The 15,013-nt window shown below is 42.5% G+C and overlaps 1 protein-coding gene across 1 annotated transcript; it reads right to left on the bottom strand.

Annotated features, from left to right (window-relative positions):
- Nucleotides 1-8,088: 8,088 nt before the first annotated feature.
- mterf2 (mitochondrial transcription termination factor 2) lies at nt 8,089-9,436 on the bottom strand (the record flags this gene model as incomplete). Its single annotated transcript, XM_079223775.1, has 1 exon — nt 8,089-9,436. One exon carries the CDS (start codon nt 9,434-9,436, stop codon nt 8,309-8,311), a length of 1,128 nt encoding a protein of 375 aa, XP_079079901.1. The 3' UTR covers nt 8,089-8,308.
- Between the last annotated feature and the right edge of the window lie 5,577 nt (nt 9,437-15,013).

Raw genomic sequence — 15,013 nt, forward strand, 5'->3', positions numbered from 1 at the left:
CACCAACTTTCATTGATTACACAGGACGTTTACTTTCTCAGGACCCTCTTGGGTATTGATAGCCTTTTACTTATAATGAACACGGGGACCACATGTATAGGATAAGTGATAGGAATAAGATCGACCACATGGGCAGCAGTGATGATTCCCAGTCATTAGACTGGCCTCAGTTGGTGAATTATGTGAGTATGTAGCTGTTGCGTTATCTGCAGTTCTCTTAACGCTAGAGTGGTTGGAAGATATAACAACAAGTAAATTACTCATCTGCCATTACTCTGTGTCAGCACTGTCAATGTTCTCTGGCAATACTTACAGGGCTGCAAGAAAATAAAATAACGGTAGTGGATTAAAGTCATTAGGAGGCAGTAATACAAGTTAAAGGATGCCAGCCGCTGGAAAACTACCTGCAAGGAAATGTGTGATAATGACTCTGGGTGTAGAAATAACAACATAATTCAAAGTGAGAAGTGATGGATGTTAATGCAGACAATGTGTTATTTCTTGTAGATTAAGATGAGGACATACAGAAAAAGAAAGTATTGGATACATGTGAGGTATGTAACTGCAGGACGTTGTGTAGGAAGTTCAGTGTGGCAAAAAGAAAGACTGAAGGCCATGGCGGTAGATATGAGACGAGATAGGAGACAAACTGGTTAGAAGGGCTTTATTTACATTTTTTAATGAAACCGGTTTAATATCCAGAATATAACTTATTTACAAACATTTTAGTTTTTTTATTTGATGCTATTGTTTTTGAATGACAAATCTGTCATAAGGCCATGATGATACACAACCGCAGTAGGTGGCAGCGTGCACCTTTAACGTTGTAGTCTGCCATTAAATTAAAGAAGAAGAAAAAGAACACTATCTTCAAGAGGAAATCAAGCTGCAACGTTGGTTCAGGCCGGTGGAGTGAGGCAGGTGCACACCTCTTGTCATGTTGGCGTCACTGCAGAGAAGACAAGATGGCAGCACACCCTGAAGCCCAACACTGGCTTAGAACCTGTGTGACATTGATTGTTTTCATGTATTTCAGACCTGCTTCCCTGAAGGCGGCTGTTAGTCAGTCGGAAAGTTAACTATGAACGTTTTTATTGGACTTGAAAAGTCCACACATGACAATAAAACAAATGTTTACCATTATGCACAAACATGTCACTATACTATCTACAGAGAAAAAAACAGCTTTGCAATTATGCATCATTTACTCTGCAAACATTTTATTTACAATTAAACATGTTGTAGGTTTACGTGTACAAAGAATATAGGCATTTATACACATCCATTAATACCACGGGACATGTTTGTCTTAATTAATGTGTACTGCAGCAGCTCTGTAAACATCCACTGATAAGAGATGCAGTTCCTAGATACACCAGAAGGTGGCGACATTGCGTCACATGAGCCAACAGAACGACGGCGTAATAAGCTGCTGATAGATGACTGAGAGAAGAGTCCACCTAATATCTTGGGACAGACAAGGTGGAGCGTTTTGATTCAACCTGACAGTTACGCTGGTGATTCAGAAGTGGGTTCATCGTCGTCATTTCCAGGTGCTCTGTGCTGTGTTGGCTTTAGCCTACTTTCCGGTTACAACTTTGTGTAAGTTGTAGTTGTGTACAAGCTACATGAGGGGTATTTAATTATAATTCAACGAGGTTTACAAATTTAACTGGATGAATTATAAATAACAACTACTCTAATAATAAATAGATGATCTTCTCTCATTTTAAGTAAAATAAGGGATGCATTTTAACAATAAAATAACGGAAAGCTTTTAAAGAATGTTGTTTCTGTTGCATAACCCCCCTTGTGTTCTCGCTCCAAAACAGCAGGTAGTGACACCATCTCATAGTCCCTTGCCCTCACATTGGTGCTCTGCACCCTGGTATCCTCAAAGAGCCGAGGACTCAACTTGACCCCCTGTCGCCTTCCAAACCAGGAACTGACCAACCAAGCCACTGTTGTGGTTGGTTTTGTCGTTATGCTGGCTGAATGTTTAACTTATTAAAACCCTATTACCCACAGAACACAAGCGAGGTTGGATTGTCAGATTACAAGCAAACAGAGTTGGTCCGGAGTCAACTGACTGGACAAAGAACATGCACCGTACTTTATAGTCTGAATCAGCTCTTGACCTGACAACTTATCGGCCCCCTCAGCTTCTACCTCCCTACTTGCTTTTAGAAAACCACACACACACACACACACACACACACACACACACACACACACACACACACACACACACACACACACACACACACACACACACACACACACACACACACACACACACACACACACACACACACACACACACACACACACACACATCTCCCAGGTCTCTGGGTCCAGGTGGCAGATTAAGTTTAACTGTCGTTTTGGATGTGTAGCCCTGCTGGGTCTGTTGACCTCTAATTCCCTGATGGAGGTCATATGTTATAGTTCAATGTCATGACTCTCTCTTATCTTCGTCATCTGTCCAAGCATAACCACTGTTGCCCATCAGTCGTACCTCCCTGCTGGATTTCCTGTTTTCTTCGTTCTTCATCTGCTGACGCTGAGCGAAGCCCTGTCCACTCCGGTTCTGTGTGTGCTTACTACGACACTGAGGTCAATGAAAGGACATGTTCACCTCCTATCACTTGGTTTGCATTTGATAATGGTACAACTTAAAAGCAGGTTATGTCACAGATATATAAATTGGTACACAAGTATGAGACATTTTCCTTTCACCTATGACATGCACACTATTCTCCTTGTGTATTTGAGTTGTTCATAGAGAGTGAGTTATTGCACTGCTAAAACAACCTACATTCTTCCATCACCCTCGCCTATCTGATTTCATACTCTTGACCATTGTCTCATTGCATATTTAATTTACTCCATGTGGGTGTCACACCTGAAAATTCACTTTGATACATCAGGATTGAACCCACAACCTTTTGACTTCAGACCAGCCTTTTATCACCCGGAACTATCTGACTTGGATTCATTACTTTTGGTTTTTGTTGTTGTCGTAGTTTTCATCTTTATTGCTGAGTCACTTCTTTGGTCATGAATTTGGTGTTCATTGTTGATTTTGTTCACCTTAATGACAACAGATACACTGAAGGTTGTGAGGAGTGGGAGCGCAGAGCCACCAATCATTAAAGGAAAGGTAACATTCACAATGGAAGCACTGTTGCCAGTGCAGAAGTCCAGTCTGTCTACAATTAGACACAGTTAGCTGCTGGTTTGGTCCTAAATAACATTTGTGAATTTATCCAGCAGGCTCCACAAAGCTCCACTTATAATTTTACCTTTACTTTATACTTTGAAGGTCTCTGATTTGTTGTTTCTTACAGCAATGCTCTCTGACGACTACATTTATTTATTTTCCTTTTTAAGCTCACATTTCTGATCTTTTGTACTGAGGATGAAACTGACAGTTTTAAGATCCTCCTTGTATAGCAAATTACAAGGATCGACAGCTGATTAAAGTGTATAAAAAACCCCTCTTTTAACTGAACTGTGACTAAATAAAAACAGAAAGATCTTTCTTTGTTAAGTGCATATGTAAAACTCTTGTTGTGATCCAGTGTTGAATTCGACGAAAGTTATAAAAATCAATAAATATGGAATTATTTGGCACAATATGAAGTACACTTGCTTTTAAAAGTATCTTCTTACTTGTAAATGTTTGAGGCTTTTATCCAAAGTGACTTCCAATAAGTCCATTCAACCGTGAATGCAAAAATTGCAATAATCATACAACTATCAATGTCAGCGAAGCTGAACTGCGTCAATTGCTACATTTAGCAACAACAAGAGACAGATACATATTTTATTTCTTTATGATTTGCAGTCTGCAATAGAAGATGAGTTTCTGTAGTGCTGATTTCAGGACCAAGGGAGCTCGTGTTGCAGCAACAATAACAGCAATTAACTTTGTTGTATGTAGCTCTCATCTAAGCAAGGTTAAAACATGCTTTTTTTAGAAGAAAAAAAAGTTGTTCACTGGCTGGGGCCTCGAACAACAGCAAGATAGGATGATGCCTAAAAGTCTAAGTGATCATATCTCCTCTCTATAACTCCAAGTGTCCTCCTCAGCAGTGTGGACAGTACATCTTAACTCTTTGTGGAGTTTGCATGTTCTCCCCGTGTCAGCGGCTTCCTCCCACAAAGACATGCAGCTTATGTTGATGGATGTCTCCGAAATTGCCTGTGGGTATGAATGTCGATGTGAGCGTGGAAAAGACGCGAGTGAGGGAAACGGGAACGCAACCGAGTTGTCCCAGGATCAACTACCACATCACTTTACAGCTTCGCTCTGGCCCTGATAGGTGACTTATCTGTCCCCAAAGACCTCAAGGTTCCTGCCTCTATAGGTTCTGAATCAGACACACACCACCGGGTGTCTGGTTCATCGCCAGCCTCCTTCCCCAACCGTCTTCTTCTGATTCACGCAGCAGCTGGTAAATGGACCCGTACAGCGCTTTTCTAGTCTTCCGACAACTCAAAGAGCTTTTAACACTACATGACATCATTCACCCATTCATACACTGATGAGAGAAGCTACCATGCAAGGTGCCACATCAGATAATCAACCATTCATACATCGTAGACAGAGCTACGGGAGCAATGTAGGGTTAAATGTAGGCATGGGCTAGCGGAGTCGGGGATCAAACCTCCGATCCTATGATTGAAGGATGACCCTGCTCACCACTGAGCCACAGTCGCCGCCAAGTCGCGCTGGTCATGACTTGCTTACATTTCTTACTAGTTACTTAGAAATCCCACACTCACTCACATCTGCTTGTAGCCATCTACTCATTCCCTTGAGTATCCTCCCGCTGCCATCACCCAGACCTCTGACCTCTGACCAGTGAAACGACTGAGACAGCAGGAAAACCACATTGTTGACATTCTTAGTTCACATTTTGGGATGAGTTGTGGATCAGATCAGGCTGCAAATCTTGGGATCCGGTGTCCTAAACGATCCCTTAGTGGCTATCTATCACAGCCCCCTTTATCCTTAATGTCCTGGTCCCCTCTAATGTCATCATCAGTGGAGCCTCCACCTGTTGTGGTCGGACAGCTCCCTTCGTCTTTACCACCTGGCTCGACATCCTGTTTCTCATGCACACAATCAAGCTGTTGTCTCTACAAAGAGTTATTTTGTATTTACCTGTGATTTAACCCTTGTGTGGTGTTCATATTTGTGTTATTCAGCCAGTGTTCGTGGATCTGGTGGACCCGCTGCATTTTGGGGTTTTTAATTCAACACAATCACACAATTGTATGTTCAATTACTCAACAGATGTTTACTTCATCCCAATTATAAGCAATATAAACAGCATATAATGTTAATATTGTTGCCTTTACCTGTGTTAGATCACATTGATGAAGTAGTGTGCTACTCCTTTTTTCTTTTCTTTTTATAAAATGTAATAAAAAATAAAATAGATTATAATCAAGATGAGTGATGGTCCTGCATCAGCATAGAACCCTAAGGTCAGAGCATAGCACCTTGAGGTCAGTGCATAGAACCCTGAGGTCATAGAACCTTGATGTCAGAGCATAGAACACTGAGGTCAGAGCATAGAACACTGAGGTCAGAGCATAGAACACTGAGGTCAGAGAACACTGAGGTCAGAGCATAGAACACTGAGGTCAGAGCATAGAACACTGAGGTCATAGCATAGAACACTGAGGTCAGAGAACACTGAGGTCAGAGCATAGAACCCTACGATCAGAAACATTTTTTATTGCATTTTTATGCCAAACTATATTATGTTATTTTTTTGACATTTCAATGGCTAACTATGCTATGACAATTGTTATGTCATTTTCATGATATTGTTACCAAGAAAACACAGATATTTTGATAGCGGAAACAGTACAGGTGTGACTACCAACAGTCACCAATGTATGTAAAAGCTCAGATTAGCAATGACAGTGAGCCAACATGCACAATACCAGGACCCTGAAACTCAAGCAGCTAAATGGGATTCAGCCATCAGTGATTTGATTGTTTGTACATCAGATCCTAAAAGCATCAGTATTCTGAGAATGAAGGACAAGCATTGACCACTACTGCTTTAAATGGACAATGAGATTCTAAAATAAGGCATGTATGAAAGAGTGTGTGATTTAAAAGATACCGTGGCAGTGAAATAATGCCAGCAGAAGCCTCACCACAAGTAAAATTGTTGAGCCAATGCTTCGAAATTGTGAATCTCAGATGCAACGTTCAATATAGAAAGGTATTTACCTTTTGGGCATTGAATATCCAGCACTGTGAGATTTATTTACCTTTCACGGAATGTGGGTTTTGTTATATGTGGTTTTTTTTCATCTCAGGGCAGGTAGGAGTCATGATCTATGATGCAAATGTTTATTTAAGGAATGAAACACCAGAGCAATAACAATATGAGGTTCGGTGTGTTTCAGGCTTGAAATGAACTTTAAATCTATATTGTAACTTTAGGCTTTCCTTTGTGGTGAAAAGGATTTTTCTTTGAATATTATGGATTATTACAGATGCAATAAAGTTTATTTTTCCTCCCACACTAGTTCTTAGTTATATTTTTTAATAAAATGTAACTCACACTGACTTGAAATGAGGAATATTTACTGCAGCAGTCGTCCACGCTCTGGTTTCAGCTGGAAATCATAGCTTTTAATTACAGATGTCATCTGTTTCTAGTGAGATATGACCCATAAAAGCAATTTGTTAAGCGTGGCTAATATCTACCAGCGTCATGTTTGAAGTGAAAAGGGGCAATTTATACTCCATCTTATTAACCTCTCTGGCTTGTCTGTGTAATTCGAAAGCACGGGTTGAAACAGCAACAGAGGGCAAGAGGACAGCGGGTAAGAAATAGAGGTAACTTGCATTTATACACCTGAGGCCTCGTCTCTTCCGCCTCACATGGATACATCCTGATTAACTCCTTGAATTTATTGCTCTGCACCACTGAAAGACCTTGCAACATGATATATTTAAGAAATTGTCTCTGATGTCTGTGTAAATTAAGAAACCTTCAGTATATCAGCTGCTTAGTACTTGAGGTACTGTTGTTGCCCCCTGAGGAGCTCCGTGTTGTGAATGGTTTAAAAATTAACTCTAGTCAAGCATCCATCTGCGGAGCTCAAATTCATTTCCAGATGCACTCGCTTTCGCATCATCTGCCTAGTGGCTATCACCATGACTACAGAGCCATGATGCAGGCGGCAGCAGATGGGCAGTAGAAGTTATTAACGTACACACACACACACACACACACACACACACACACACACACACACACCCTCAAGACACGCAAGTCCTCGCTCTTTGTTGTGACCCCCATCATCCCCATTATGACAGTGAGGGAACCTCGAGGCATAAAGTCATGGCTTCATTAGCTGTGAAGATCAGTCCCATTAAAGGCACTCTTATGCATGTTTTGAGGGCTTTTGCTGGCTTTGAAACATTAAGACTCATGCAAAACAAAATGGGGGACCATTTTACAATGCAATCTCTTGGTTTGACAATGCTCAGAAATATTATATATTTATGTTGTGGCCTACACTCAAATAAATGCGGTCTTTTTTACTTTCATATGACGCACAGACAGGACAACCTTAATACAGCCAAACAGAGTGGAACATCTATTTTGATTAAATTAACTGAACGATAACAACTTCTTTCATCCCATGGTGTGGGTGCATTTAAATGATGTGACATTTCAGTAGTGAAATGGTTTATAATAAAGTGTCGCCATCTGTAAAGTAACATTACATCTCTGAGACACAGTTGGATCTCCTCCCTGCGGATAACAATAGTGCTGCCAAGAACATTGTGTGAAACTGAGACACTTGCACATGATGTAAATAAAATGCTTTGAAAAGCTGTGTTTGTTCCCAGTAATACTCAGTAATGTATTTCATAGACCAGTCAGTGTCTGTCATGCAGCTTATATTTGAAGTCATTTTAATGAGGTAACTTGTAAATAAGCTGAACTAAATGATGTATTTGCAGAGGAACTACATCTTCCTTAAAAAGCGAGACATGTTTAGATGCCATTGCATGTCTCACTTTCTGATATCACTCTGGGAAGTTGTTACATAACCATGCTCGTCTCTTACGATATGAATTTACACCTGCAGTAAAAGTGTGCTGCTTTCAAAGTGTACTGTTTATAAATTAAATGCTTGAAATAAGTTTGCCTTAGGACCCTTAAGGCACTCTAATATAATGCTGACGAAATACAGATATAAATAATCACCGATACACCTGAACACAGCCTTAATTCACTAACATTAGTCCATACCTCTGTCAGTCATCTTCTTTTAAAGGGGCGACAGGGTTAAACATTGGCCTCTCTCTACCTAACTTCAATTTCCCATAGCTCATCTCAAAGTCCTTCTTCGTGCCATTTAGGACCCCCAGACTGCCTGTTCTTGCGTCATAACCGTGCACCCTCAGTCGCTGGATGCGATAATTCACTATCTGGGTGGTCAGCTCCAGAACGGTCGGAGTCTCTTTGATTTGAGACATGCTGATCCCAGCGCTGAGGAGGCCCTCAAAGCGCTCAGCCAGAATGATGTCAGGGTAGTAAAGCACCGCCGGGCAGTTGAGGACGATGTCCCGCAGCTCTTCCTCGGAGCAGCCCATGGTGTCCTGGGAGTACGCTAGAGTGCGGCGCATGCTGTCCGGGTTCAACTCGGTGACAAAGCCCTTAAGTTTGGACAGGAGGCGGAGGAGCGCGGCCGTGCTGAAGCCCTTGTCCCTCAGAAACAGCAGGTTCTGCCTCAGCACCTCGGGGGCCTTGAGAAGAACAAACGGGTTCTGACTCATCAGCTTCTGGAGCCAGATCTTCATGTTGTTCTCCTCACCCCCAAGGTCCTGGTAGGCCTGCTGCAGGGTGCGCACCATCAGCTCGTTCCGCTCCACTGGCTGACTGAAGCTCTGTGGAGCGCTGGCCATCAGCTTGGTGATGATGCGCTTGTTGAGGTTTAAGCTCTGAAAGTAGGCGATGTTGTTCCGCTGGTTGTCATGGTGGCTCGATGAGGTGAAGAAGGAAGCTGGGAAATTCTCAATTATACCAACCAGCTCTTTCTCTTTTGGGCACACAGACATCCATAGCTCCCGCTGAGCTTGCATCTGCTCTGGGTTACAGAGGACAGCCTCGGGGTGAACCGCTAGGATCCGGGCAATGATGGACCCCGAGGCTCCCATGTCCTTCAACAGGTCGGCTACCTCCTTCGTGTAGGCCGGGCTCTGATGCAGGACCCAGCCCTTTAGTTTCCGGACCTTCTGGATGTCCACAGAGAGATCATAGAGGGCGTCCACGGTCTGCTGGTTCTCTGCTGAGGTCAGTGTTGCACATGATCTTCGGTGTAACGGGGGAGCTGTGGCACGTCGGCAACGGAGGCACAGGGACGTTGCAATCAAACGCAACATTGCAGCGGATCACCTAAATGAGAGAGAGAAGGAAACTGCAGTGGAGGCAACCATGCAGGCATATAACATGACTTTTTCCAAAAAGTACTCACTTCATATATCCTCCTGACTTTATGCACAGCCAGGGGATATTCAGAGCTTCCAGATTGCATCTCACTGAGCCACAAAGATAAGAAAAGTAAGCTAAATGTAAACAAACACAGTCAAGCTACTTATCTGAACTTCCCCTTTTTAGTATTGACAGATTACTGACAGCAAATGTATTTTTATTATGAATTTTCCTCCAGGAAAGCTGAGAACTCCTCCCTTATTTTAAAACTGACATACTGTTGATGTAAAGTGATAATATCTATTAAAATAACGTTTAAAATGAATTTACCACCCTGCTTTGACACAGTGGGAACCCTGCTGTTTATTTTGTATGCTTATTTTGGGCAATGGCATTCATCATAGCCTTGCCTTAAGGACACAGAATACAATGGTTATCATGCACAGCTGGTGCCAGATGCTTCATATGGGAAGAAAGCAAAAGCAGGAGCTGACTCATCGGTCACAGTCGACGACCAATCAGGATCAGGCAACACGTTCAAAGTCATAATAGCATCGTACTTTATGGTCGCAGCAGAGTCAATACATCGTCACATCTCACTGGACTTTGCGCGGATAAATCAAACGTAGTCCACGATTTCAAAATAAAAGACTTCTTGAACGTTCAGTATTGCATTTGCTGAAACATGGAAGGTATTCGGCTCGCTAGTTAACTAACGTTGAGCTGTTAGGAGAGTAATGAGTGAACAGCAACTGGTTAGTGGTTTATTTGTAGCTGTTGATAGAGGCGTGCGTGTTGAGATTCAGACATATTTGTTAAAAAACTACTTACCTATAGCTGCGGTCAGAGGATGTCACGTTTTGTTATGAAAGTGTTTTTTCTTCTTCTACTATTCGTCTCTGTGTTTTGTGCACACGCCGCGCCACGCAGAGGCGGCGCCGAGAACTACAACTGAGAACTGATCCATTTGGACGTGAACCTGCAGTATCTTTTTTCCCTTCTTTAAAAAAAAGAAGAAAAAGCATAATGCAGAGTGTATAAAAGTGTTTGATTGCATGCTCCCAATGCCCCATTGCATTCCTCTTTTCAAAGCTCTGCTCTGGGTTGTGCAGCCCATATGTCCAGTCATTAAATCATTCTGGCAAAACTCTGTATCTCAAACAGCAGTTGGTGCACCTCCAAACCCTGCAGCATACGGGGCCCTGATGAGTGTAATCAGCACAGGGCTGAATTGGACTGAACACACAGAGAGTTTTCTTCGCAGTTGGTGCTTAATCATGATGCTTGATCACCAGCTCTGCAAGCTGTTCCCTCAACAGCACGGAAGCTGCTGCTGCTGAGTGGGTAGCTGGGTTCATTATAGTTTATGTACTAGTAAATAGATGATGCGCCTCAAAGGAAAAAAAACTAGTTGGTGTTTCTCTCTTTTTTAATCCCCAATATGTTGACTGGATGAGCTGGTCATCAGAGAGCACTGAGAGTCATTAGGTCTATAAATTGTGTCCAACAATCACAAACACAGAAGAGAGACAAATATTTGATTTTACATTGTGTTTCATGGGAAATTACTTTATTTACAGTTAGAAGAGGGCATGAAACAACATGTGGGCCTGCAGAGTGCCATTCACCCTTCCTTCATTTGCAGTCAACCTGTTAAAGAATTCCCTCGAATGTGGGTTTGAGTAAAATTATGCAATCAGTATTAACCTTTGTGTCTTGCAGGAATGAGGAACTTAAAACATAAGCAGCACTTGAGGTGTAACAAATGCACATTACTGGCAGTGTGCCAAATCACCTGATCGGTTTGGGATTGTGATCCAATTCCTGGCAAGCACCTCTGATAAATATGTAACTTGTGTTTGTTTAACTTGTCTAGACTTGAGATACTGCCACTTACATGTGAGTGTGTTGTGTTTATCAACGTTCAAATGAATGAAGCAACTGTAACCAGGCTACAGCGCCGTGAGAGAACAACAGCATCAATAAGACACAACATTGAGGGTTTTAGACATAAAGTCACAGACATATGACATGACTTTCCAGACGGTGTGCTTGTCCTTTGTTATATAATACTAGTGCAAGCTGCTTATGGGCAGTTATGACCCGAGAAACCGAAAGAGAGAGATAGAGCCTGCTTTGTCATGAGCACAGTCAATCATAGTTTAAAAGAGAAATTATGCTTTACATTGTGTACCTTTAACTATTGTGATTTTCTGGCTGTGCAATTTTTAACAAGAGGCATTTAATTGGATGGAACGCTAGTAAGAAATGCATTCATCTCTTTGAGTAATAAAGTTACCTTTTGCTATTTTTAAATTGGAAAGAGCCATTAATCATAGAGTGAAGGCACCGTGACATAATAGCTGGACCCGGTTGATTTACAGTAGATCAAAGTCAACATTTGATTTGGTGACATATTAACTATTACTATATTAACTGTGCAGAAGATGAGACAGGCTAAATATATTGTTAACTAACAGGCGGAGCAGATTAGTATCAACAGATTATACTCCCCCACAGTTAGTCTCAAAACATCACATAATGATGCAAAGTGCAACATTACGAGGCCACTAGCACTACATTCTTAAATACTGTTTGATTTGAGGGTATTCTAATGTTACAGCATATCATAATACTCAACTGTTGCATGTCTGAAACCATGGAGACACAGCTCCTTCCAGCTGATGACACATGGCTGAATGAGTCCTTTGTGTTTCCTCACAATACCAAAGAAAAAACATAATAACTGCCAGATAGATTACCTGATTCTTCTAGATTTTGTTCAGATTAGTGAACTCACTGGATAAGAGCATGATGATAAAGAAAACACACAAAATGGATGTGCACATAAACACTCCCTCTTAACAGCGACCTTGACTGGCCACACCCACAGGTGAGTGAAAACCTGTCCATCAACACAGTTAATGTTCGACTAGGAGCAAAACTGATGTTAGCAGGAGGTGGACCTAAAGTAGCAAACCAAAGTGCATACAATAGGCACACCTCCCGCAGTGTGACAAACACATGGCCCAGGACAGGGAGACAACATGACCTACATCAGGTTTCTGGAGTTACTGCTTCTCCTCCTCATCCACCAGATCTACAGTGAGGAAGCGGAGCTCGTGATTAGAGCAGAGGGCACCGTTATCGAGTTGGGGTATTGTTTTGGAGCGGATTATATTGTTGTCTACAGATGTGCACCTGAGGGAGACCAGCTGCTCGGCAACTCCTCGGCCGACAACGCATCTGTTACACCTCCTGCCGACCTCCAGAGTCGCATTCACATCAACATACATCAGTACCTGCTCGGGCTCCAGATCAGTCACCTCACACACAAGGACTCTGGGATTTATAGGAGGGAATGCTGGCAGAACCAGAAGCTGGCCAGCCAGCACACACAGCAGCTCACTGTGTGCAATAAGGAAGTTGCATCTGAAGAGATCCTTGTGAAGGAAGGAGATGGAGGGGCTGAGCTTCTGTGCAATAACACTTCCATTGGTTTAGAGGGAGCCTCTGTGCGCTGGTACCATGAGATATATCCGCTGTACAAGCCCACACTCTTCCTGGATAGCAGTGTGTCGCTAGAACCTCTGGTGGAGGAGCTACAGGGGGTCGTGGAGGTCAGAAACAACGGGGCATTTCTTTTGCTCAACAGCAGCAAGTTAATGAATAACCAACATTATATCTGTCTTGTCATCAAAGGTAAGAATTGTCTTAGTTTCCAAAGCATGCACCCACCAGACCACAGTGTGAACAGTAACATGTTTGCCTCTCACGGGGACAAAGTGGTATTACAATGCCCCTCTGATGGTAACAACCAGCAATGGGAGACACCACTTGGGAAACTCAATGGTAGCAGCATGGAAATGTACATATCATTCGGTGACAAAGCTGAAGACTTCTCATTGGTAATTTCTGCTTTCTCTGATGACCTTGCGGGGGACTATTCATGTATCTCCTCCTCGCTTGAAGTGCAATACTCGCTGGTTCTTTGCCCCCAAAGGAAATCCCAAGAAGTAGTTGTTATTGAAGGTGGGAGTGCCTTGCTGAATTGTGATGTCGGCAAAGATGATTCCCAAAGGGTGCAGTGGCACCGCCGAGAACCATCAGGCACAAATGAACTTATCCACGACTCAAAGGACGAGACTGTTCCCATCCCGGAGGATCTGAGGGGCAGACTGTCCCTGTCTGAGAATGGCTCCTCGCTGACAATCTCCCACCTGCAGGTGAAAGATCAAGGAATATACTGGTGTGTTGTTTTATTGGACCATGGGTTCCTGGAGGAAGATGACGATTACAAAGAGGATTATGAGGCTGAAGGTGCTGGGGAAGATGAATTCAGCGATGACCTGTACTGGGATGACACTCACGAGTGCATCTTTAAACAGGAGACCAATTTGACGTTCATCCAGAAAAGTGACAGAAATGTGGAGCCTGGAACCTCAAAACCAGTGAGCGGCAGCCATGAAACTGGCCGCACAGCCGACCCATCTTCAGGCTCTAATGTTACTGGCTATGCCGTGGGCGGCGGGCTGGTGGGGCTGCTGCTGGTGGTGGGAGGGATTGTTGCAGTGATTGCAATAAAGAGGAGAGCAAAGGCCACAGTCAGAGAAATAAACCTGAACATGGATCCTGGTTGTACTGAGGTTTTAACTCCAAATAATGAACATAGTGGTCAACAGCTTTCGTAAAGTAGCTCCAAGGAATTTTACATCCAAAGGACATTAAGTGTGCTTTAGAATCTGTCCATAAAACAGAAGTTGGTAAATGTGAAAGAGTCATAGTGAACTTTCAGCTTCATTCTGATGTGACCTTCCTCTCCTCCTGTCTTTAGGAACTAATGACATATACTGGATTTATAAATCTGATAAATGTACTTTCTTCTTTCAAAACTCCATTTTGTCTTCTGAATGAAAATATCAAAATCTTCTGTTTCTAAAAAGAAGAAAAAGCTGTCGCAATGTCTTTTCAATACAGCCAGCACAGTGCACAAACAACCCAATACTGTGTTTTTAACTTATCTGATGGCCCGTATGACTGTTATGACGAAAAACCAGTCAGGCCGCTCTCCTGTCAACAGATTGCTTGGTGCTATGAGGAAAGAGCGTAACGGCCGAAAAGTACCTGAAGCTCAAGTGTCAAAAGGATCACAAACAGAAAGTCCTTTCACTGTGACACTATTACTGGCGTGCACATTAAAGTAGTTTTTTTAGGTAATGTTTGATATATATATTTGAACTTGTTTTCTTACTTATACGCTTAATTACTTTTAATGGGTTTCATAAAACCCAGTTCAGGAACGAAGAACACGCCCCAAACTCAGCCAATTACCCAAGACCTAAGTACACAACGAGCCGTTCCCTTCCTCGTCGACTCAGTTCTGGCATTCCGCTCCCCCAATCCCGTTCTTGTCTTCCTTTTTTTTCTGTCTGTCTGTCTGTCACACACATTTTCTACATTCAAACAATCTTACTTATCAGGGGTAACTGTACAATTACCATAAAAAATGTGTTTTAAATGTGTTTGGG

Source organism: Taurulus bubalis (assembly GCF_910589615.1).
Source record: "Taurulus bubalis genome assembly, chromosome: 9".
NCBI classification, from domain to species: domain Eukaryota; kingdom Metazoa; phylum Chordata; class Actinopteri; order Perciformes; family Cottidae; genus Taurulus; species Taurulus bubalis.